This window comes from Lynx rufus, unplaced genomic scaffold (assembly GCF_022079265.1).
Source record: "Lynx rufus isolate CCGP_SWC_20201006 ecotype Redwood Valley unplaced genomic scaffold, mLynRuf1.p SCAF_18, whole genome shotgun sequence".
In the NCBI taxonomy this organism is placed as follows: domain Eukaryota; kingdom Metazoa; phylum Chordata; class Mammalia; order Carnivora; family Felidae; genus Lynx; species Lynx rufus.
Window position 1 is genome coordinate 18,555,001 of NW_025814832.1, and position 24,315 is coordinate 18,579,315.

General features: G+C 39.8%; 1 protein-coding gene across 1 annotated transcript in view; it reads right to left on the reverse strand.

Moving 5' to 3' along the window:
* Nucleotides 1-24,315, reverse strand: part of STXBP4 (syntaxin binding protein 4) — a 153,239-nt gene that overhangs the window by 6,493 nt on the left and 122,431 nt on the right. The window contains exon 16 of the mRNA XM_047081003.1: nucleotides 12,665-12,722. Within this exon, the coding sequence (XP_046936959.1) occupies nucleotides 12,665-12,722 (58 nt within the window). The remainder of the gene's footprint in view (nucleotides 1-12,664; nucleotides 12,723-24,315) is intronic.

The window sequence follows — 24,315 nt, forward strand, 5'->3', positions numbered from 1 at the left end:
GTTTGTGACTGCAGTTGGTGTCATTCTAAATGACACTTAAAATACTCTCAAGAGAGTATCTCAAGATGAGGCCATGACTATTACTTCCCCAGTAAACACATGTTCAATTTCTACAAACTGAAGAGGTTGGCCTTCTAAAATATAGAAGACAGGCAATAAATATATTTTTCATGCTATTTTAAATATATCACTAATAAAAAGACTGCCAGAATACAGATTAAGAACTGAATTTAATTAGAAACAAGTTTACAAGACCACTGCCAAAGTTTCCTTCCACTTTAAATTCTCATTTATGAGTCCAGATACATGAAATATAGAAGCTACTTTAATTTTTAATGTTTAGGTATTTCACTTTATTTATCCAATAAGTTTAATACACATCTGATTAAGTATGTGTTTCTCCACTATCAAGTTTGAAACCTTAAAAACACTAAAATTATTTGAAACATAAAATTTAAACTAATTTTATACTTATTCTAATAATATTTTTCTATTTACCAAAGTTAAATAGACACTAAAAATATATCAATATGAATGTACATATTTTACTACAGAAGAACTGAACATTCTAAAAATCACAAAACTGGATGGGACTTTGAGAATTTCCCATCTCTAAAGTCTTAAAGTGTTCTATCAGTATTAAAGACTCCATAATGTGTAAGTGTAAAAGCCACTTGAGAGTGAATTCTGTAAAGTAGAAACCCTCATTTATAGGAAAAAATTATGAGATAAATACCAAACATGTCATCAGCCTTTACACTTCTCTCATCAACTTTACAATACTATTTCTTTTTTTTTTTTAATGTTTATTTACTTTTTGAGAGACAGAGAAAGAGACAGAGCGCAAGTAGGGGAGAGGAAGAGAGCGAGGGAGACACAGAATCTGAAGTAGGCTCCACGCTCTAAGCTGTCAGTACAGAGCCCGACACAGGGCTCGAACCCACTAACTGCGAGATCGTGACCTGAACCGAAGTCGGATGCTTAACCGACTGAGCCTCCCACGTGCCCCAATACTATTTCTAATGGTGCCATCTTGGACTTGTGAATCAATGGACTTATCTGTCTTTTAGAACCTTAGTTTATTTTGAAGCAGAGGAAAAAGTTATACTTATCACCTTCATTTTATATATAGGAAACTAATACCGAGAGAGGTGAAATAACTTACTTTAGGTCATAAAACTGGAACGTGTTTGAGCCAGGATCTAGACCCAAATCTAACTTGTGAGAATTTAGCCATTATGTTAAATTCTCTCTCTGAGGCTCTGTTATCTGGGTTGGTTTCAACAACAATATGTATGGCGGTTCTGGGATGGATTAAATGACCACCTGAAAAGTGCTCTTCAGTTTTACAAGATGAGATAAAGATGTGTTGACTGATCACAGATCATACGTTTAAAGCATTTTTTTTTAAATTTTTTTTAACGATTATTTATTTTTGAGACAGAGAGAGACAGAGCATGAACAGGGGAGGGGCAGAGAGAGAGGAAGACACAGAATCTGAAACAGGCTCCAGGCTCTGAGCTGTCAGCACAGAGCCTGATGCGGGGCTCGAACTCACGGACCGTGAGATCATGACCTGAGCTGAAGTCAGACACTTAACCGATCAAGCCACCCAGGCGCCCCTAAAGCATTTCTTAAAGCACTTGCCACAAAACTCATATTTTAATTGAGTAAGTATGAATAAAAAGTACTTGCATGAAGCCTGCTTCTCCAGAAGTCTCCTATGCTTTTCACATTGTGAAAATGAATTCTTAATATATCTGTCTTTGTCCACCAGGCTGTTAACTTCCAGAGGGCAGAGAAGTATTGCACGCATCTTTACAGCCTCGGTGTCAGGCTCACAGAAAATGAGGGTCAATAAATGTTTGATGCATAGATCCACCAGGCATTTCGCTGATATTATTATACCAAAAATAAAAAAATGCTCAAAAGTGGTAGACTAGCTTATTTATAATTGAGGATCAGATAAAACAATCTTCAGATGTGAAAATGCAGTAGCTTCACCTGGGATGATTCAGAAATATGTTATCAGGAAAGAGTTCAAATTATATAAATAGCCTAAAAGTTACCAAATAACCAGGACCACTAACCCTCTTCACCCATATTCTAATATCCAAGTAACTTGAAAAGGTCTATTCATATACTTGGTAGTAGGTAAAAATTGAACCACTATGATGATTCAAACAATTTTGACTAGAGTTTACTTGCTAAATAGCCAGAGTTGTATGTAAACTTACTCAAATCCCAGGATTTAAGTTATAATTATTTACATCAAACAAACACTATAGTTCGCTAAACAAATCTTGTGTTAGTAACACCGGTAGAGCATAAAATGCTACCAAAGACAAACATAATGGTAAGTAGTCTAGCTAAGAGCTCACCCTACCCCTCAAGTCTCTAACCTTTACTGAAGTGATTTTACTACACTGGGATTTTCAGCCTCTGAAGTAATTCAGGATGTAGCCAAAGCCATGTTTCTAGGCATCTAATACCCAACAAAAGGATGGAGACTTTTCATAAAGGGGCCTGGTTAATGCTAAGTAACAAAGTTTAGGTGAGATCTAAGAAGATCCTTCAACCCTTTCAATATCCTGGATCATTCTTTTGATATAGATGTTTAGATATGTGGCAGCTGGATAAGACTTTACATCAGATTAGCATTTTGTACTTTACGATGTTCTTTGATACTGATTTCCCAATTTGCTTTTCGTACAAATCTCATTAACCTAACTTTTCGCTACAACTTTTACAATTGCAGAAACAGAGGCTAAGGTAGTTCAAGCATCCTGTCCACGTTCACACGGTAGCAGAACTAGGGTGTGGATGTAGACCGTGGCCACTGTTCTTTCATATAGACTATGCAGACCTCATTTGAAATTCCAGATCGCCCATGTGCTAACTGGGTTGACTGTGTGTCTCTGGGACACTTACTTAAACTCTGAGTCTCAGTTCCCTAATATAGAAAACATGCCACACCTGCCTCAATAGTGTTAAGAGATAACATGAATACATCCTCTAGATCCATGCCTGGACACATTCTAGGTCCCTTATAACCATCACCCTGTCCCCTCTATCTCTGACTCCCTGTATTTGTTTTATATTGGTGCAGTAACAGATTCCCACAGATTTAGTGGCTGTAAACAACACAAAGTCACTGGCTTACAGTTCTGTAGCACAGAAGTCCAACAGGGTGCTTGCTGGGCTAAAATCAAGGTGCTGGCAAGTCTGCATTCCTTTCTGGAGGCTCTAGTGGGGACTCTGTTTCCTTGCTTTTCCAGCTCAAAGGCCATCCACGTTCTGTGATTCCTAGCCCCATCTTCAAAGCCAGCAACATAGCCTATCTGTCCCTGCTTCCACTGTCACATCTCTTTCTCTGACCCTCTTCTTCTGCCTCCCTTTTCCACTGTTAAGGCCTCATGTGATTATATTGGACCCACCTGGATAATCCAGGCTAGTCTCCCTATTTTAGGATCAGCTAGTAGCAGCCTTAATTTCACCTGCAACCTTTATGCCCCTTTAGCCCGTAACCTAATGTACTCAAAGTTTGCGGAGATTAACACGTAGACACCACTGGGAGCCATTATTCTCCCTACCACACTCTCCCTCCCCTTAACTGCTTCATCCATGAAGATTAAGGCACAAGAGAAAAGGCACTGGTTTGGATTAATTTTTGCAATTTGCCTAAAACTTGGTAAATGTATAGGAAGATTATATACTACATTGTAATGGAGATTATTGGATGAAGAAAAAGAAGGTGCTGGAGATCTTATGAAAAGTAATTTAAGAAAGAATCAGCTGTGGTGAACTGAATTGTGCTCCCTACCCCCTCCAATTCATATATTGAAGCCCTAATCCATAATGTGGCTGTATTTGGAGACAGAGCCTTTGGGGAGGTAAAGTTAGATGAGGTCATGGAGGTGGGGCCCTGGGTCCAATGGGACTAGTATCCTTGTAAGAAGAGGTAGAGACACCAGAGCTCGATCTCTGTGCACACAGACAAGAGGCCATGTGAGGACACAATGAGAAGGTAGCTGTCCATATCCCAGGAAGAAAGGCCTCACCAGAAATCAATCCTGATGGCATCCTGACCTTGGACTTCTGGCCTCCAAAACTATCAGAAAATTAATTTCTGTTATTTAAGCCACTCAGTCATGGCAGTCCTAGCAGACTAATACAGCAACCAAATTTGGAAGGGAAAGTGTCTGACATAAAAGTTAGTATTTGTTAATAAATTTAAAATAAAGGGTACTGGAGGCAAAGAGAATTCCACATCTGGCTAAATAAAAGTATAACCCCCAGAGAGGTGATGCATTTCCAAAGTACTTCTTGGAATCCCAGAGGATTTGCTTATAGTATCCCAATGAAATGCTAAAAAACGGGGCGCCTGGGTGGCGCAGTCGGTTAAGCGTCCGACTTCAGCCAGGTCACGATCTTGCGGTCCGTGAGTTCGAGCCCCGCGTCGGGCTCTGGGCTGATGGCTCGGAGCCTGGAGCCTGTTTCCGATTCTGTGTCTCCCTCTCTCTCTGCCCCTCCCCCGTTCATGCTCTGTCTCTCTCTGTCCCAAAAAAAAAAAAAAAAAAAAAAGAAATGCTAAAAAACATGCTTTATGCCTCAGTTATACCTGTCATTGGTCAAATGGGGGGAAAGAGTTTGATGCTGGCTGTCTAGATCTGGATGTTTTATTCATGTCCATGGGCTTTGCCATTCTGTATAACCTAAGCCAGCTGGCTGGCCTTTCATTTAAATGACAGTTGCTCATACAGCACTTCATACTGCTACACCCCTTCGTAGATATTTATAGAAAATCTAGAGCTAGCTGTCTCCTCCAGCTCCTGAGCAATGCAACCTCTCGGCTCCTGTCACAGGGCTTATGACTGGCTGGAGAGTGGCATAGGTGCAGGTTTTGGTTAGTGGTTTCTATTTGCAGCTGTGCAAAATAAAGCTGAGCTGTCATTTAAAGCCCCTCCATTGCCAAATAGCAATACTATAAAATAAAGGAAGGGAGGGAGAACTAAGTTCTGTTAAGTGCTCCCCATGTGCCAGGTATTTTGCCAGGGGCTTTACCTCCCTTATTTATTCAATTCTCAAAACAATCCAAGGAGACATAAACTATTAGCCTTGTTTCGTTTGTTTCTGAGAGAGAGAGAGAGAAAGAGAGAGAGAGAGAGAGAAAACGCAAGTGGGGGAGGGGCAGAGAGAGAGGGAGACACAGAATCTGAAGCAGGCTCCAGGCTGTCAGCACAGAGCCTGATGTGGGGCTCGAACCCCACATGAACTGCAAGATCATGACCCGAGTTGAAGTTGGATGCTTAACTGACTGAGCCACCCAGGTGCGCCAACTATTATCCTTGTTTTTGAATGAGTAAAGGGAGTGCAGACAGCTGAAAACAGTATCAATTAAATCAAGGTCACACTCACAAGTGGTACATAAACTAAAGGAACCCAAGTCTGTCTGAGACTAGAGTCTGCATTTTTTTTCTCACCAATTGCTTTCCTAAATTGCCAGTGACAGTATTCATGCATTTGATATTTATTTAGCACCTACGCATACCGGGCATTGTACTAGTTACTGGGTATTCTAAACCCACTGTCACATAGATGTTTACATCCAAACCAGTGGTTTCAGTGCAATTTATTCATGTCTAAGAAGTGTTCAGGGACAAAATATTTTAAAAGTTCCATATTTCCTCCTTCAATTCATCTTTTATTTCTTCATTACAGTCTCATTAAGAATGAAATGCTCAGGATTCTCAGGCAGGCAGAAGATGGTGAGGGGATTACATGCACTCTCCTCTAAAATGAAGTTAAGTGCATAGAAATTGCCCTGATACCTCATCAAGGGGGCCTTACACTTATAGTAAGTCTGTGAATGGGTATTCCTTAGCCCACCCAAAATGAATCAAAGCAGCCAAATTAATGATGTCTTCAGAGAGAGGGCTCCTGACAGTGTCCACTAAAGTGGAGCTAAAATAGTCTGCCAAGGATTTAGGAAAAGTCAAAAGTAGTAGCTTTTTATTTCCAAGACAGAAATGATCCATTCTTCCTTCCCCTCTGATCTCTCTAATTTCTAATTACATTAGAATTACCTAGCATAGGCTCTACTTGTAAAATAGGGGGTAAGAAAACAACCTCAAATTTTCCTCTTTTGTGCTTTCTATTTATTTTATAAATGAGAGGACACGATGTAACTTGAGCCTTTAATTAATACAGTTGGCTGACAATGGCAAGTCTTATTCATACATGTTATGATCCACATTCTTTCCTACCTGGGAACAACCTCATAGGATGTCCTACTTCAAATCAGACGATCATTTAGGAACATTAATTTCTCAGACTGGAGAGAAATGAAGAAAGCCATGCCTGCCAGACATCAGTTACCTTTTGGAGTCATTAAGGCAAAACTTTTAAATTTTTGTTTTTACATTTATTTATTTTTGAGAAACAGAGTGAGACAAAGCGTGAGCAGGGGAGGGGGAGAGAGAGAAGGAAACACAGAATCTGAAGCAGGCTCCAGGCTCTGAGCAGGTGGTCAGCACAGAGCCTGATGTGGGGCTCAAACCCACAAACTGTGAGATAATGACCTGAGCTGAAGTCAGGCGCTCAACCGACTGAGCCACCGAGGCACCCCAAGGCAAAGCTTTTAAATACTGTCTCATAAGAACTTTTTTTGGGTGGATTGTCATTGTAAACAATGTCCATGTTCAGTATTTCAACCTACCCTGTGTACTGTCACTGTTCATCCTGGCAGAGTTCCTGGGCTAGCAAAATGTTCTGAAGACCAAAGACTGCAAAGATGTGGCCTGTGCCCCTACACCTCTTGCCCCCTGAACCCACAGCAGACGTCTAATTGATCAGACGTCACTGAGGCTGAACATAGACTTTGAACTCTTCACAAAACAATGCTTGAGACAGTGAGGTGAAATCTATTTGCCTTCCCTGCTCCAGATAGAAGCTTTTGTTTTATTCAGAAATTATGGACTTTCTAGGTTATACTGATAGGCATTGATAATGCTGGAAAGTATACTGCTTCCTATGTAATGGACAAACGTTTTATAACATGAGGAGAGATCTCACATTAAAGGTGTATCAACACAAATGAATACACGGAGAATTATAAGTCAAGCATAAGTAACTTTTAAAAACAAATGCTTGGGGTGCCTGGGTGGCTAGGTCGGTTAAGTGGCCGACTTCAGCTCAGGTCATGATTTCATGGTCCGTGAGTTCGAGCCCCGCGTTGGGCTCTGTGCTGACAGCTCAGAGCCTGGAGACTGTTTCAGATTCTGTGTCTCCCTCTCTCTGACCCTCCCCCGTTCATGCTCTGTCTCTCTGTCTCAAAAATAAATAAACATTAAAAAAAAATTAAAAAAAAAAAACAAAAAACAAATGATTACACCTACTGGAAAAATCACTAAACGGAGATAATTTCATGTTTGAAGCAAGTGTCTAATACTTAGATATTTGCATTATTTATATAGATATACCGGCTATACACACACATATATAAAATATGTTTACTTACATTATATTGTGAAATAGCATTGTGGCAGGCTCCTCCAAGACAGGTCCCAATGATCCCCACCTTCTGGCATTTATACTCTTCTACACTGTACCAGGGTTAGTCTATGTGACCGATAGCATATGGCAGGAGTGATGGTATGTCACCCACTTTTGAGACTGGTCATAAAGACACTGTAGTTTTTTTCTTCATGTTTCTCTTGTTCTCACTCTTTCTCTTGTCTCTTGTTTTGGGCACAGCCAGCTGCCTTGTTGTGTAAAGCCCTTTGGAGAAAGGTCCGTGCTGTGGTGAGGAACAGAAACCTCCTGCCAACAGCCACACGTGTGAGTTTGGAACAAATATTCCAGCCCCACTAAGGCACTCTTCGATCCCTAGCTTTGGCTAACCACTTGATCGCAACTTCATGAGAAAACCAGAGAGAAAGAGCCGATGATCCAGTAAAACCACACCTGGATTCTTGACTCTCTGAAACTGGGTGAGAAAATAAATGTTTGCTGTTTTAAGCTGCGAACTTTGGGAGAAATTTATCATGCAGCAATAGAGAATTAATACAATTATGATCACTGATCACAGTGAATCTGAATTTTTCCATAAAGAAAAGAATACAATGAAGGCAATGTGGCAGCAATGTCTAGTTTGTAATAATTACATTCAGCTTTACTATCAAACATAACTCCCGACATAATTTTGTTCAATTCTACAATAAATTTTAAAGTGGAATCATATCAAAGGACTACTACAAATCTATAATAGTATGCAACTTCCAAAGGGAAGAAATTGGCTAGAAAAACAGGTAAGTTAATCAGATACTTTCATCATAGCACCATCAAGATAACTGGCATTTTGTCATTAAATTTAAGAATGCTGCCACTTTCTGGGGCGCCTGGGTGGCTCAGTCGGTTAGGTGTCCAACTTCGGCTCAGGTCATGATCTCATGGTCCGTGAGTTCGAGCCCCGCGTCAGGCTCTGTGCTGACAGCTCAGAGCCTGGAGCCCGTTTCAGATTCTGTGTCTCCCTCTCTCTCTGCCCCTCCCCTGTTCATGCTCTGTCTCTCTCTGTCTCAAAAATAAATAAACGTTAAAAAAAAAAAGAATGCTGCCACTTTCTAAGGAGACAATACAAAAGTTTTCCCTCGAATGTGCTGGTATGCATGTGTGTGTGTATATATGTATACACACACACACTCATATATATATAGCAAGTGGGCAAGCCCTGCCTATGTGCATATTGCATACACATATTAGTATACACACATACACATATATACAAACACACACGTTTGTTACTTCTATGAAACGCCGGCTCTAGCAATGCCAACATTTGATTAAATTTGTGTATGCCGGGTAAAACGCTTTCTTTTCTTACATCAGAACTTAAGTAGATGATTGCTATAAAGTATTAATAGGTGTGCAGTGGACATGTGGATGGATAGGAATATTCAATGAGGACTATATTCATCTGGGCATTCTTGGGACAGCAATGACAGTTATTCCTTTGCCTGAGGCTTGGCTTCCATCAGATGTAACAACTGAATTTTGGGGAAGACAGTGACAGGTGTCAATTTCAGGGAAGAGATTCTATGTATACAGACCATCATCTCCTCCGGTGTTCTGGAAGGGCAATTTCAGACTGTTCTTTTTAAGTTAAGGTGAGAGAGGCAATGGCCTGAGTTCATTAGTTGTTATTTCTTGCCTCCAAAGTACATTTACCTGGTAATTGAACTGCTTTTACCCCAAAAGCTAAGGTTATCCAGGCTCACAATTTTAGCTGGGGTAAGTGAGAGGATGAAGATTAAAAAAATAAAACAAAAAAGCTAAATAAATAGTTCCAAGAAAGACATACAATGGATGCTTGCTTACGCAGTCATTACTTATGTGGCAACATCACCTATCTGAACATAACAGCTAAGAGCTAGGAAGTAACCCCCTATCAAAATGTTAACAGTGAGGGGAGGGAGTGAGTTAGGGCTAAACTTTACTGTATGTACTTTGGGTCAGGTGCTATGGTAGGTTTTTCATGTACATAAGCTCATTCATTCTGGACGAGAACCCTACGAAGTGCTAATATTCTTACCAGTCCATAAATATGGAGAATTAAAGCCCAGAGAGCGTAAGTGAACATGTCTAAGATCGTTCAGCTATGCTGTGGAGACATCAGCATTTGGACCCAAGTGGCCTCGATATAAGAAGACAAGGAAGTATGTAACACTTATTAAGTAAAACTTTCATCAAGAATAGTTAAGCTAAAATACATGTTGGTGCTTGAATGGGGTCAACTTCTAGCAGAAAAACCTAACTCATGGCAAGCAGCTCATTCCTCCATGAGGCCAGGTAAAGGAAGAACTGGCATATTGTTAGGTTTTCCTATCTTCACTATGTGACCTTTCTAATCTCCAGGAGATAACTACTTATTCTTAGAACTAAGTTTCTGTTCTGCTATTTAAAAAAATGGATAAAGTATAGAGCTCTCCCCAAATCAAGATCTGTTTAAAATATCTTTCTTGTCACATGGAAACATACTATGTTAAAATGAGGACGTGGAGGTGGTAAAGCATGGGTGTGTGTGTGTGTGTTGGGGGGTGGCTTTACGTACCTTGGTTCTGCAATTTTGCTACCGTGTGGCCCTGATCAAGTTAGTCTCTTTTCCACATAGGGTCTCCAACTCTAATGGTGAGACACTGATACCCACCAGTGTCCTCTGGGGAACAAATCTATGTTATCATTTCTGTAATGCTTTCTTTGTAAGTCAAGATTAAGGTCAAGGAAGAGAATCAGCGGAGTTCCAAAGGGCAGGTTGAAGGGATGTATTTTCTATGCTGGAGTAGACTATATAAATGTAGCGTCTCTTTCTGTTCCTTCCACAGGACTGTGAGTTAGATCTGAAGGCAGACAAATGGCTTGTTTACCCTCTCTCTTCTCCTCTCCTTGGATGCTTCTCTTCTTTGTAGCAGACACCAGACCAAGACTATTGTTCCAGTCCCCAAGGCACAGTGGCTTAAGCCAGCTGGGTACCAGGCAATGGGAAACACTCTCGCTTCCTCCTTGTCTTTATCTTAGTGACTGTGTCCTTAGTATCCTTTCCTCATATGGCACCAGTTAGGCTCTGACACTCAGCTTTGGGTGAGGATATACTGACAGCTGGCTGAAGCTAAGGAGTGCTCACAGGGTCCAGACTCATTTAGATATTTTTTCAAAGGCCTTTGAACCAGAACCCCAGTTAATAATGAATGCTAGTTTGCCTTCCTTTGATCTGGCATTTCTTTTTGGGGACTTTCTAGGAGACAGACATGGCTGAAGAGACAGGATGCAGCTCACCACCACCATAATAGCATCCTAATAAGAGCCAAGTGGGGTCCACTCTCCGCACCATTGGGAGAATTAAATGATGCAATGCATACAAAAATCCACCTAATATATGCCTGACTACTGAGCATCATCAGGCCGTGCTCTGTAAATGCTCATTTTCCTCTCCCCTCCATCTTTTCCCTTAATCATTACAAAGTAAGTATGAGAAAGAAACCCAGTGCAAATGTGAATGTGGTTTTCATTTTCCTGCCACCTCTACAGTATTATGATTCAAATCTTCCAGGAACTGAACACAGTTAACTTAGCATAGCAGGGGGCAACTTTCCTTCCAGAAGAGATAGGATTCTGGCAGTGAGCAGTATGGCACTAAATGTAATCTTTGCATGGGAATCCTGGGTCCTCTATTCCAAATGTCCCTTTCTCCACACATTATAAACTGTGCCTTTGCTTTACTAATTACTTTTTGCTAGGGACCACAAGAAAAAATATACATCACAAAAATGCTTTGCCAAGTTTATTCCTAGTTTTTTTCTCAATTCTTTTTAAGTATGGACTTTTGAGTTCTCAATGTTTTCAATGGTCATATGACTTTTTATGTTTTTCCCCATCAACAATTATGGGTTTCTCCGTACTGTAAATTAATAACGACTACTCAGCATCTACTGTGTTCAAAGTTCTATGCTAGGAGCATCACATTTAACAACTCAATGAAGTAGGCAATACTTCCCTTATTTTATGATCAGAAAACTGAGGTGAAGAGTGACATAGGAACCTGTGTAAAGTCACAGAGCTTGAGAATCAAAATTTGAATACTGCTTTGGAAAATACTTGCACGCTTGACAGGACATCAAGGACATACCTCCCTTTTCCTCTCCAAATGCATAACAAGAACACATTACTAAAAAGGACAATTAAGGGAGTCTTTCAGGTGTCAGGAGTCTTTGGGATTCCCCTTTGTGATTTCGTAACACCACTTGTGACACGAAGGGAGCTAACCAGAACACAATGGAAGTAGATCAGACTGAGTTTCCAGGGTAAAGCTAACCAGTCCAGCTAGGACAGGTATTACTCTTGAGGCTTTCAAAGGCAGGTCTCTATTGCTGACAATCCTGCAGTGAAAAGACTTGGATTCTATTCTGGTTTGGCAATTTAGTAGCTATGGATTTTTGGGCAACTGCTCTAAGCTCTTATGTTGTCCATCCATAAAACACAAAATAAGGCCACATACTTCAAAAGATATTCTGAGAATCCGCTGAAATAGAGTTTGTTCATATTATGCCTCATTTATCTCTTTAGTTATTTACTTTTTGTCTTTCCCTACTGTTGTATAAATTCCATGATATCAGAGAACCAGCCAGTATATTTTACTCCTGTATCTCCAAGGCATGGAACATTGCGTGGCATAGAGCAAATGCTCAAAATATATTTGCAGAATGAATGAACTGTGTATGTTGTAAAATATTAAAGCTGCTGATTATTATTAACATTATTGAGTTTTAAGACATACAAAGTTGATTTTTTTCTTTAGATATTAACTTTTCATGAGTATTAATACTTTTAGCCAGAAGTGAATTCAGGCAGCCAACATTTAAGTTCAAATTATGATCCTGTTTCAACTTTTTGCTGTTTCCCTTGAAATAATTACTAGGGTTTCCCCCCCCCAAAACAATATCTGATATTAGCATTTAAATCACATGAAATGAAAATGGTGAGGCTTCATTTCTTGTTACTAATTTTTGTAACCTCCAAGAGGGTTTCTTGGTTTTGCTGATTATTCTGCAACTTCCAGGTTCTCTCCAGATGTGAAGAAAATTGCTTACTTGGTTGAGATGCTTGTACTTACTTGATGAAGTACTTGATTCCATCTGCTGTGTAAGCTTCCTCCCACCCATAAGGTAGACCTACAGTGAAAGGAAACCAAAAATACATTTAATAAGATGATAAAGATAACTTTATTTCCTGGATGCAAACTTCCCACATCTTTACAATTATTTGAGTACATTTCTCATACAAAATAATTTTCTAGAAGGGAGGAATTAAAACAATTCAGATGAGCTTTCCTACTCAGCATCTTTAGAACACAATAAATAAGTCTCGAACAGTTAACAATCTGCTTTAGTTGCATTAACTGGATTATGACTTGTCATTTACACGGGGTGAGCATTTTTGTCAGCAGGATTCAAGCACAAATTTTTGGTGCAGGGGATGGTTTTTGCCTGAAGGCAGAAGGATGGACAAGATGGCCCCTGCTTGTCTATTTTGGCTCAAAGTTTCCTTAATTGGCTCCCTTTACATTCTTTCAGCTCCACAGGGAATTGGTGCATGAGTGCCAGATCAGCAGGGGCTTGAAAGCAGCTTCTGGACAAGACCAAATTCCTCGTGAAGGCTGAAAGTTTAGCAAAGTGATTTACAATGGATTGCAGCATTTTATTTTGTTAATTAAGATTTTGTGCATTAAACATAAACGGCCAAACAATTTGCGAAACGTAGCTTTCATTTCTGTAATGGGATTGAGTTAGTGAGCTATAAAGAAATGCAGATTGAAGTAAGCGAGAAATTATATGGCCGTATTTCTGTAAACGAGCACATTTGTGTCCTCATCATATCAAGACAACAGGCCCATGTTGAGGTAGCCACATTCTCTTATATTCCAGCTATGGCTGGTACCCCTCTAGAACAACATGGTTTTATCCCTCTGCTGCATCCATCCCTGCATACCGCTCAGGATTTTAACTGACCTTTTGGGTCAGTCCTTTGATCCTGGCTTGTCATGGATCCACTGCTGGGTATAATATACACAAACGCACTAAAGAACAGACTCCAAAAGGCAACCAACGGAATGGGAAAAGATATTTGCAAATGACATATCGGACAAAGGTCTAGTATCTAAAATCTATAAAGAGCTCACCAAACTCCACACCCGAAAAACAAATAACCCAGTGAAGAAATGGGCAGAAAACATGAATAGACACTTCTCTAAAGAAGACATCCAGATGGCCAACAGGCACATGAAAAGATGCTCAACGTCGCTCCTCATCAGGGAAATACAAATCAAAACCACACTCAGGTATCACCTCACGCCAGTCAGAGTGGCCAAAATGAACAAATCAGGAGACTATAGATGCTGGAGAGGATGTGGAGAAACGGGAACCCTCTTGCACTGTTGGTGGGAATGCAAATTGGTGCAGCCGCTCTGGAAAGCAGTGTGGAGGTTCCTCAGAAAATTAAAAATAGACCTACCCTATGACCCAGCAATAGCACTGCTAGGAATCTACCCAAGGGATACAGGAGTACTGATGCATAGGGGCACTTGTACCCCAATGTTCATAGCAGCACTCTCAACAATAGTCAAATTATGGAAAGAGCCTAAATGTCCATCAACTGATGAATGGATAAAGAAATTGTGGTTTATATACACAATGGAATACTACGTGGCAATGAGAAAAAATGAAATATGGCCTTTTGTAGCAACGTGGATGGAACTGGAGAGTGTGATGCTAAGTGAAATAAGCCATACAGAGAAAGACAGATACCATATGGTTTCACTCTTATGTGGATCCTGAGAAACTTAACAGGAACCCATGGGGGAGGGGAAGGAAAAAAAAAAAAAAAAAAAAGGACGTTAGAGTGGGAGAGAGCCAAAGCATAAGAGACTGTTAAAAACTGAGAACAAACTGAGGGTTGATGGGGGGTGGGAGGGAGGGGCGGGTGGGTGATGGGTATTGAGGAGGGCACCTTTTGGGATGAGCACTGGGTGTTGTATGGAAACCAATTTGTCAATAAACTTCATAAAAAAAAAAAAAAAAAGAACAGACTCCATGGCTCAGGGAGCCAACTTCTTTGGAAAGTAACTGAGCTATCACAACAAACCATTAGGTTTCACCCCCCCCCCCAAGTCTCATCATAAGGAGAGGAAAAAGGCACAACAAATAATTATTTAAATGAAATAAAACCTTACTCTATTTCTTTTTTTTAAATAATTTTTAAAATGTTTTTATTTTATTTTTGAGAGAGAGAGAGAGACAGTGTGAGCAGGGAAGGGGCAGAGAGAGAGAGGGAGACACAGAATCTGAAGCAGGCTCTAGGCTCTGAGCTGTTAGCACAGAGCCTGACGTGGGGCTCAAACTCACAAGCTGTGAGATTATGACCTGAGCTGAAGTTTGACACTTAATCGATTGAACCACCCAGGTGCCCCCACCTTACTCTATTTCTTCAAGAATATTCTATTTGTTTATTTATTTTGATAGAGAGAAAGAGAGAGAGAAAACACATGTGCACGAGCAGGGGAGGAGTAGGGAGAGAGGGAGAGAGAGAATCCCAAGCAGGCTCTGAGCTGTCAGCACAGAACCTGAAATGGGGCTTGATTCCCATGAACCGTGAGATCATGACCTAAGCGGAAACCAAGAGTCAGACGCCCAACCAACTGAGCTACCCAAGCGCCCAAAGAATATTCTTTGAGAATAGTTCTGGGGATGTTGTTTTTATAACTAAGGAAAACAAAGCAAGCTTTATTAAATTATATCTATTTCCAGGCCATTAACACAAGTTATATAAAATGAGACCTTGGCTAAAAAATTCTGCAACTGTTTCCTTTGTAGATTAACTCAGGCCAGCTAGGAGTTTCTTTTCTCTCTTAGTGAATAAGTATTCCTATTTGAAGTAGAAAATAAGCATTTCTGGGAACTCAGCATAAGCAAATGACTAGCTTCTTACAAGTCCCTGAAGTGACACTGTGTCCGTCCCTGCCAGTAGCACGTGCCCAGCCAGACAGGCCATAACAACTGCTGCTGCACAGGTTCAAGTAGATTTATTTTCTTTTTTCACACTTCCTGCATTTTTGCTACAGATCACTTTACTGATCACTAACAACCACCTGACCTGCAGGGAAGAATGTCATGACTGTACATAAGAGCTTCAATAAAATGCTCATTAATACAAGGATATCTGGTCAGTAAGGCAAAGGCAGCTAAAAAGTTAAGTAGAAAGTCATTCTAATATGACTAACGTTTTTGTCCAAATGATTTGTTTGTCCAACGCTCATATCTGTACCTGTAGATTTTAAGGCACAGATTTTTTCTTTCATGAAAAGGAGACAAAATGTACACTTTAGTATCTTTTAACCCATAGCATCATTTAAAAATCGAGATTGACATTGGAGTATCACACATTCCCTATCAGAATATGATTCCTGCCCTGATTATTTTCTTCCAATTATTAAACAAGGAATATAACCTCATAACAGACTCATTAAAAGTACTAGTCCATATTCATTTTAGTCAATATGGTTTTTGAATGACTACAGCCATAAAGATATTCTTATGGGTTAAATAATATGTATAGTTTATTTTAGGATAAATTCTCTGTTCTGAAAAAAGTAAGCATTTCTTTTTAGAAGAGTGAATGGTTTCTTCTTTTTCATGCAGCTCCTATAATCTGAAAAACAGAACTGGAGACTTAAATGGATAGTAGCAATGTCTCAGTGATCATTCAGTAGCAGAAAACACAATTGCTGTCTAATTATAAACTGAAAAGCACAATATTGATAAGCCAAATAGCTTACTTTATATAAAAAGAGCACTTTTGCTTTCCAGAAGCTTGTATACTTATGATGGCCTCAGTTTTCCATTAGTAAAAGATTTCATTTCTTCATAATAAGTGATTTGGGCAAAATCACAACATGATCTAAATACTTTTTAATAATAATGATTATTCCAAGGCATTAAATTTTTTTCTCCATTTCCCCATTTGCTTTATACTTGTAAATATATAATGTTTCTATTTTTCATTTCATATCTGTCTTAAAACTTTTATGACAACCATAATAACTTGGAATTATTTCTGATTGGAAGTATTCGTCTATGCACCCTTACATAACATTCTTTCCATCAGAGATCATCTGTTCCCAATCAACCACTTCGTGGGGATGACTCCAAACTCTTCATGAGTATCTTGCCAAAGTAAGAGTATTGTACATATTTAGCTGTTGCCTAAGACTCAACATATCTAAAACTAAACTCATGGTGTTTTCATACAAACTAGTTTCCTTCCAATTTTCCAGTCTATTTAGGTAATGAGATTCTCTTCGTTACATTGGGCCCATTCATCAAATATTTATCAATCATTTATTATATGTTCAGTATTTTACTTTGTGTTCAGTATGTGATGATGAACAAATAAACATTGACCTTGAGCTTATGGAGCTTTAAGAAATAAGCACAATGAAGACCTCATTCAAAACGGAAAGAAGTACAATGGGAGAAAAGCGTTGAATACTGTGGAAAAGTAAGTTACAGTTACTAACACACAAAGAACTACAAATCACTAGGAACAAGGCCAATGACAAAGAGAAGTCTGTGTAACATGTGAAACCTTCAGGACACAGGAAACACAAATGCACTTAAACACATGAAAATATGCTTAACTTCACTCTTAATGAGACAAATACAAATTAAACTTTTATGAGATGCCATGTACATCATGTTAGCAAACATTTAAAAAGTTGCTTAAACAAGACACTGTGTTGGGAATGTGAAGAGACAGTCATTCGTATACTGATGGTAGTATAAATTGATAACGTATTTATGGAAACCTGTCAATATCTATACAAAATCGTAAATGCTAAAATAATAACAGTGGACATTTATTGAGTGGTTATGTGCTAGATATTGCTACAAGCACTTCACATGTACCAACTCTCTTAGCCTCACTGCAATTTTAAGAGAGGGGCTGCTATCATACCCATTTTGCAAATGAGGAAACTGAGGCATAGAAAGGTGAAATCATTTGCCCAAGTGACACAGCTGGCAGGTGGTAGAGCCCAGACTCTTAAGCACTATCCTGAATCTCCATGTACCATTTAATCTAGCAATTCTTCCAGGAATTTAGCCTACAGATATGTTTTATGTACAAGATTATTAATTGTTTAAAAAAAAAAAGGACTGGAAATAATCTAACCACCAATGGGGACTGACTAAAGACCATATAGCCAGATAATGGGATATTGTCCAGCTGTGAAAAAGAATGAGGACGTAATTTATGTACCAATTTGGGTAGGGGGTGTGGGATAAAGGAAGGATCTCTGGAGGAGCTGGAGTTCAGGAGGTATGGACATGGAGAAGAACACTCTAGGCTGAGCCAACGGCATGTGCAAAGGCTCTGGGGAATGGGAAAAACCTGGCACCTCTGAGGAACTGAGAGATCCTTGTTGCTGGAGTGTAGTGAATGAAGGAGGGGAGAGTGAGACAAGATTTGGCTGGACAGATAAGCAAATAGGACTGTGCCGGGTTTTGCAGGGCATGTTAAAATTGTTTGAATGTTTCTTAAAAAAGAAGCAGGAGATCTGCTTCTCATTAAGATGAGGAAAACTGCAAAGAATGTTGCTCCCACCATATGTGGGGAAAAGCTGCAAAAACTAAAAAATATAATAATTTTTTCTGAGTCCCTTAGAGACTGAATTCCTCACCTGAGCTGACCCTGAAGTGAACTGAATTCCAAAGGGGTATGAGCCCCTCTGAGAAAAGATGGGACACATGAACTTTTCCCTCTTGGCACAGCACAGCAAGAAATGTTGCCATCAGAGTGGGCAAGAGGAAAACATCTAAAATTATAACAAATTTGTGAGGCCTGATTATGGGCTAGCATGATAGTTTGTAGTATTCCTGGGAGCCCCCTACACAAGGAGAATCTGCTCTCCCTAAACAGCTCCTTGCTTACGAGAAAGACTGGGGGTGGACAGGAGACCTGAGAGAGCCCCTGAGTGGTGCAGGCTCATGTAGGACCTACAAAGTTTTGAGGGTGGAGCAGGTGTTCCATCCATGTTCTGCTCCTCGCATGAGTATAAGACAGTCATCAGCTGCTATAGGGGACAAGCATAAAGCCTGTGGAGCCCTGGACCCTCTCTGATATGAGGGAATAGTTGGCTGCTGCTGGGGAAAAGGCAAGAGATACTCCCCACCTTGGATAGGACACTGAATGACACGAAGCAAAAGTCATCTGTTCTTGAGGGAGCGGTAAGAAGTTGTCAGACCCCCAGTCCCTGCCCAGATTCCAGGAAAACTTGGTTTGTCCTGGTGGGGGCCTGGGGCAGGATGCTATAGAAAGCCTGATGTCTTCATCCTGCAGTAACACTAAGTCACTGGAGGGGCGAGGGCAGGAAACCTTTCAAATCCAGAATCCTACACTGATACAAAGTGGAGTCTGACTTCCACAAGGAGAGGGGCAGGAAGCCTACTTGAGCACTGAGTAGGAGGTAGTGTTGTTTACTGCTGGGGAGGGACAGGAAGGCTGACGAAGTCCCTTCCCTGTGACTTGGGCACAGTTCCTACTAAGCCAGAGACTGGAGTAGGAAAACCAAGAGCCTCTCCCTCACCCTCACCCCCCCACATTCACCTCTAACCTTGCACTGAGCAAAAAGCAACAGCCATCTACTTATGGGGGAGGACAAGGGAGCAGCCATTAAACATCCACTGTGATGCACATAGAGCCTACTTCCTGTCAGCTGAGGATGGAGCGGGAACACTGAGAAAAACCCTCCCACATTCTGTACTTTACATAAGCACAAGAGAGTGGCAGACAACCACTGGAGAACTCTAAACTCAGTTTAACTCCAGAAACAAAATGCAAACCCAGCTTGCCTACTAATGAGACCGAATCCTTCCCCAAGCCCCGGCCCCTACCACACTAATGGCCTGACAGAGATGAGACAGGCTCACTTCTGGGCTTAAATAATATTCATCTCAGTGTTTATGGTTTTGTACATTCAATGTCTGACATTGAATCAAAATTGTGAGACACCTAGGAAAAAGCAAGAGAAAAAATATAGATCCATTGACAAAAGATAAAACTACCAACAGCACCAGATCCAGGGATAAATAAAATATTGCACTTTAAAATAATTATGATTATACACTAAAAGATCTAATGGAATCTAGTGAATTAAGGTTGTATAACCTGTGGCAATGCTCATTACTTACGTATATTATGCAGAAGGTGGGTGAGTGAGCTTGTGGAGGCCCAGAGTCTTGTGAAATAGTGGGACAGAAGGACAGACGGCCATGTGAATTGAAGGGATTTGTAAGAATGATTGGAATAATGGGTCCCGGACTATAAACTGAATGAGAAGACAAGTGAAAACTACTGTGGAGGCTGAAGGATAGAGAAGACAGACAGGAGGTCTCACTGAGGACAACAGAGCACATAATGAGCTGGAAAGGTGGGAGGTTTGAGTGGGAGAACAGGGAGTTTGAACCACTATCTGCTGATGCCAAGGTTCTTGGGGAAAGTGGAGGACCGCAGTAAAATGGGAAAAAAGGGCAGTGGACAAAAGAACTGAAAAGTAAAGGTGGTGGCCACCACACATAGACATTGGCAGTTGGATGGGGAGAAAACTGGAGAATGAACATCTGAGAATAAAATAAAGACAATACCATCAATCTCAGACAGAGCTCAAACAGAGCCACATTTACTTGAAAAACACTTGCTATGTAATTGTTATAAAAGCTCAGATACAATTTACTTCTAGGATCTATATATTGAGAGGAAGAGACGGGGGTGGGGGGGAGTATGGGGAAGGGAAGGGAAAACAGAAGGAGAAAGAGAGATCTCCAACTCATAATAAGGTTTCCCTAAAGAATACGACATTCATCACATAGTGGAATTTTCACTTGTAGTCAGAAAATTCGAATCTGTATGTAATGTTCTTCAATGACAAGTTGAATAACCATGGAAAAATAATAATCATGGGGAGTCTCAACTTTCTCATCTACAGTATATAGTAGTGATAATAGTAGTTGTCTTGCCTAGGGGTTATCATGAGACTCCTATTAGATAATATAACTGTACAATGATATACAAAAAGAAGACCATTATTAGGCATAGTAATGAAAATAAAAGCCCCTTCTTCAGAGCTTATGGATCCGGTGATATAGAGTAACAGATGCTTAATATAAAAAATAAGCATTTAAATTAACTACAGGGGAAACCTCCATTAAGGTGTAGGTATAGTTTCTACAATCCTCTTCTTTTTTTTTTTTTAATTTTTTTTTTTCAACGTTTTATTTTATTTTTGGGACAGAGAGAGACAGAGCATGAACGGGGGAGGGGCACAGAGAGAGGGAGACACAGAATCGGAAACAGGCTCCAGGCTCTGAGCCATCAGCCCAGAGCCTGACGCGGGGCTCGAACTCACGGACCGTGAGATCATGACCTGGCTGAAGTCGGACGCTTAACCAACTGCGCCACCCAGGTGCCCCAATACAATCCTCTTCTTAATACAGGAAGTTATATCATCTCTATTTCACTCATGATAACATGCATTGAGTGGTGTGATGGTAAATGTTTAACACCCAGCTCTTGGGGGGTGGGGGAGCCCTCATTTATAGCAGTTGCTGATTTCTCTACTATAAAATACTCCTACCACAATGGATTTCAAGCTACTAATGTAATGTCACTGCCTACAGGGCTGTGTTGTGTTCCCAGACATAACATACACAAATAACCTCAAGAACAAAGACGATAGTACATGGTAGGAAAATAACTAGAAAGGGGTGAGTTTCGAGTATTTATTACCTTTTCTTTTAATGTAACTTACTTTACAGTTTAAACACTTTTATTTTTAATAATGACTCTGTTCGATAGTCAGCACACAAAATTCTTGCAAGCCAGTACTAGCCAGCTCCAATATAACCACTGTGGAACCCATCTCTTAACTCCTTAGTCCTAAAAGACAGAAAGTTCCAAAAATCAAAGGATAGAAATACCATTTTGTCCATTAGGTGATTACATGAAACTGCTATCAGCCTAGTCTAATGATGTGGAGAATCACTGCCCTAACAGGAAACTATGTATTAATCAAATGTTTACACAGAGTTTTCTATGTGCCTGACATTCTTCCTAATATCTCAGAAACTTAATTCACTGTATCCTCATCACAACCCTGTGCGATAGGTGCTTTATTAACCTTATTTTACAAGAGGAAGCTGAGGGGTACAGAGGTTTAAGTAGCGCACCCATTGTCACACTGCTAATAAATGGTGTAGTCACAATTTGAACCCAAGCAATCTGGTGCTACAGCCTGTGCTTTTCACCATTGCTGCACAGCTTCCATTTCCCTAATGCCTGGGTTCATTGCCCTTGCCAATGATCAATATTTCAAAATGGTCAAATAATATCTTTGCCTAACTTTTTGAAGAACAACAATAACAAAAAGAGAAAACAAAACTCCCATATCTCAATTTCTGCATTATTACCCATAGAAATGCTCTTTTGAAAGGAACTGAAATAATTTTTAGGCTTGAACACAAAGCAGTCTATTTTAGAGACATTTTATGTTAGATTTACGATTGTACAAGTTAATTTGTAGGTCTGAATCACAGTGCCGATTTTAAAAGAATTACTAGCTAATTTTACTATGAAAAAGGAATCTGTTATACTGAGAGATGATTGTAATCTAAAAATAACCAAATAATGCAATATTTTAAATTTAAAAGTAATTTCTAAGGAAATCATTTTTTAAAAAACTATATTAATTTCTTGAACTATGCTTTAAACACTCATTGAAATTAGAGTTGCATAAACACTGTAAACAGACATAATTTTGGACCCATGGCTTGAGTTTTTACCACACGGTTACATATGTCATTTAAACAAGCAAAAAATAAAAATAAAAATAAAAGCAAATGACATGTCTAAACTAGAAAGATTTTATAGCTTTCTATATTTGCAGGTCTCAAATTCAGAAGTTGAAATGCTAACATAATTATGGGACTGCAAACTGGTATAGCCACTCTGGAGAACGGTATGGAGGTTCCTTAAAAAAATTAAAAATAGAGCTACCCTATGACCCAGCAATTGCAGGACTAGGTATTTATCCAAAGGATACAAAAATGCTGATTTGAAGGGGCACATGCACCCCAATGTTTGTAGCAGCACTATCAACAATAGCCAAATTATGGAAAGAGTCCAAATGTCTATCAACTGATGAATGGATAAAGAAAATGTGGTATCTGTATATATACATACAACATATGTATACACACGCGCACACACACACACACACACACACACACACACACACACTGGAATATTACTCTGTGATCAAAAAGAATGAAGTCTTGCTATTTGCAACAATGTGGATGGAACTAGAGTATATTATGCTAAGCAAAATAAGTCAGAGAAAGATAAATATTATATGATTTTACTCATGTGTGGAATTTAAAAAACAAGACAGATGGAACATAGGGGAAGGGAAGGAAAAATAAAATAAAAACAGAGAGGGAGGCAAACTATAAGAGACTCTTAAATACAGAGAACAAACTCAGGGTTGCTGGAGGGGTGTTGGTGGGAGATGGGCATTGAGGAGGGCACTTGTTGGGATGAGCACTGGGTGTTGTAAGTAAGTAATGAATCACTGGGCTCTACTCCTAAAACCAATACTATACTATATGTTCACTAGTTTGGATTTATTTTTTTTTTAACATTTGTATTTATTTTTGAGACAGAGAGAGACAGAGCATGAACAGGGGAGGGTCAGAGAGAGAGGGAGACACAGAATCTGAAACAGGCTCCAGGCTCTGAGCTGTCAGCACAGAGCCTGACGCGGGGCTCAAACTCACGGACCTGAGCAGAAGTCAGACGCTCAACCAACTGAGCCACCCAGGCGCCCCTCACTAGTTTGGATTTAAATAAAATTTTAAAAAATTAAAAAAAAGAAATGCTAACATTATTAGATATAAGCTATTTCTAAACTATTTTTTTTTAATTTTTTTTCAACGTTTATTTTTGGGACAGAGAGAGACAGAGCATGAACGGGGGAGGGGCAGAGAGAGAGGGAGACACAGAATCGGAAACAGGCTCCAGGCTCTGAGCCATCAGCCCAGAGCCTGACGCGGGGCTCGAACTCACGGACCGCGAGATCGTGACCTGGCTGAAGTCGGACGCTTAACCGACTGCGCCACCCAGGCGCCCCATAAGCTATTTCTAGATAGAAGTCACTCACTAAGCAAGTTAAAAGGCCATAATATCATCATGGTAAAAGTATTCCCAGAGGTTAGTTAGTGGTTCCCAGTCCTCTTTATCTTGTTGTCTCCATTTCTGGGCAAATAAATACTACCCTAACATCCATTTAATAGGATGGAAAAAGAGAGCATTCATTCTCCACATATCTCTTCTCAACAGATACAAAACTCAGTATATTTTTACATTTGGAAGTCTTTTACCTCCAGTTAAAACCATGGGGTCCAGATATTTTAAGAAGCCAGCTTAAAAGTTCATTCTTACACTGCTATGTCTCATCTCATGACTGAGACTCAAGATAAGAAAACAGGATTCTACTGGCAAATATCTCTGGGCATTTATACAATGTTGGGGGGAATGGTCTGATTTAGGTTTGTATTGCTTAAAATCAATGACATACAATGGACTTCATTACAGCCACCAATATAACTTAGCGTAAAACTTTCTGAGGCTATCCTCACTATACTGTGAGGTCTTTCTCTG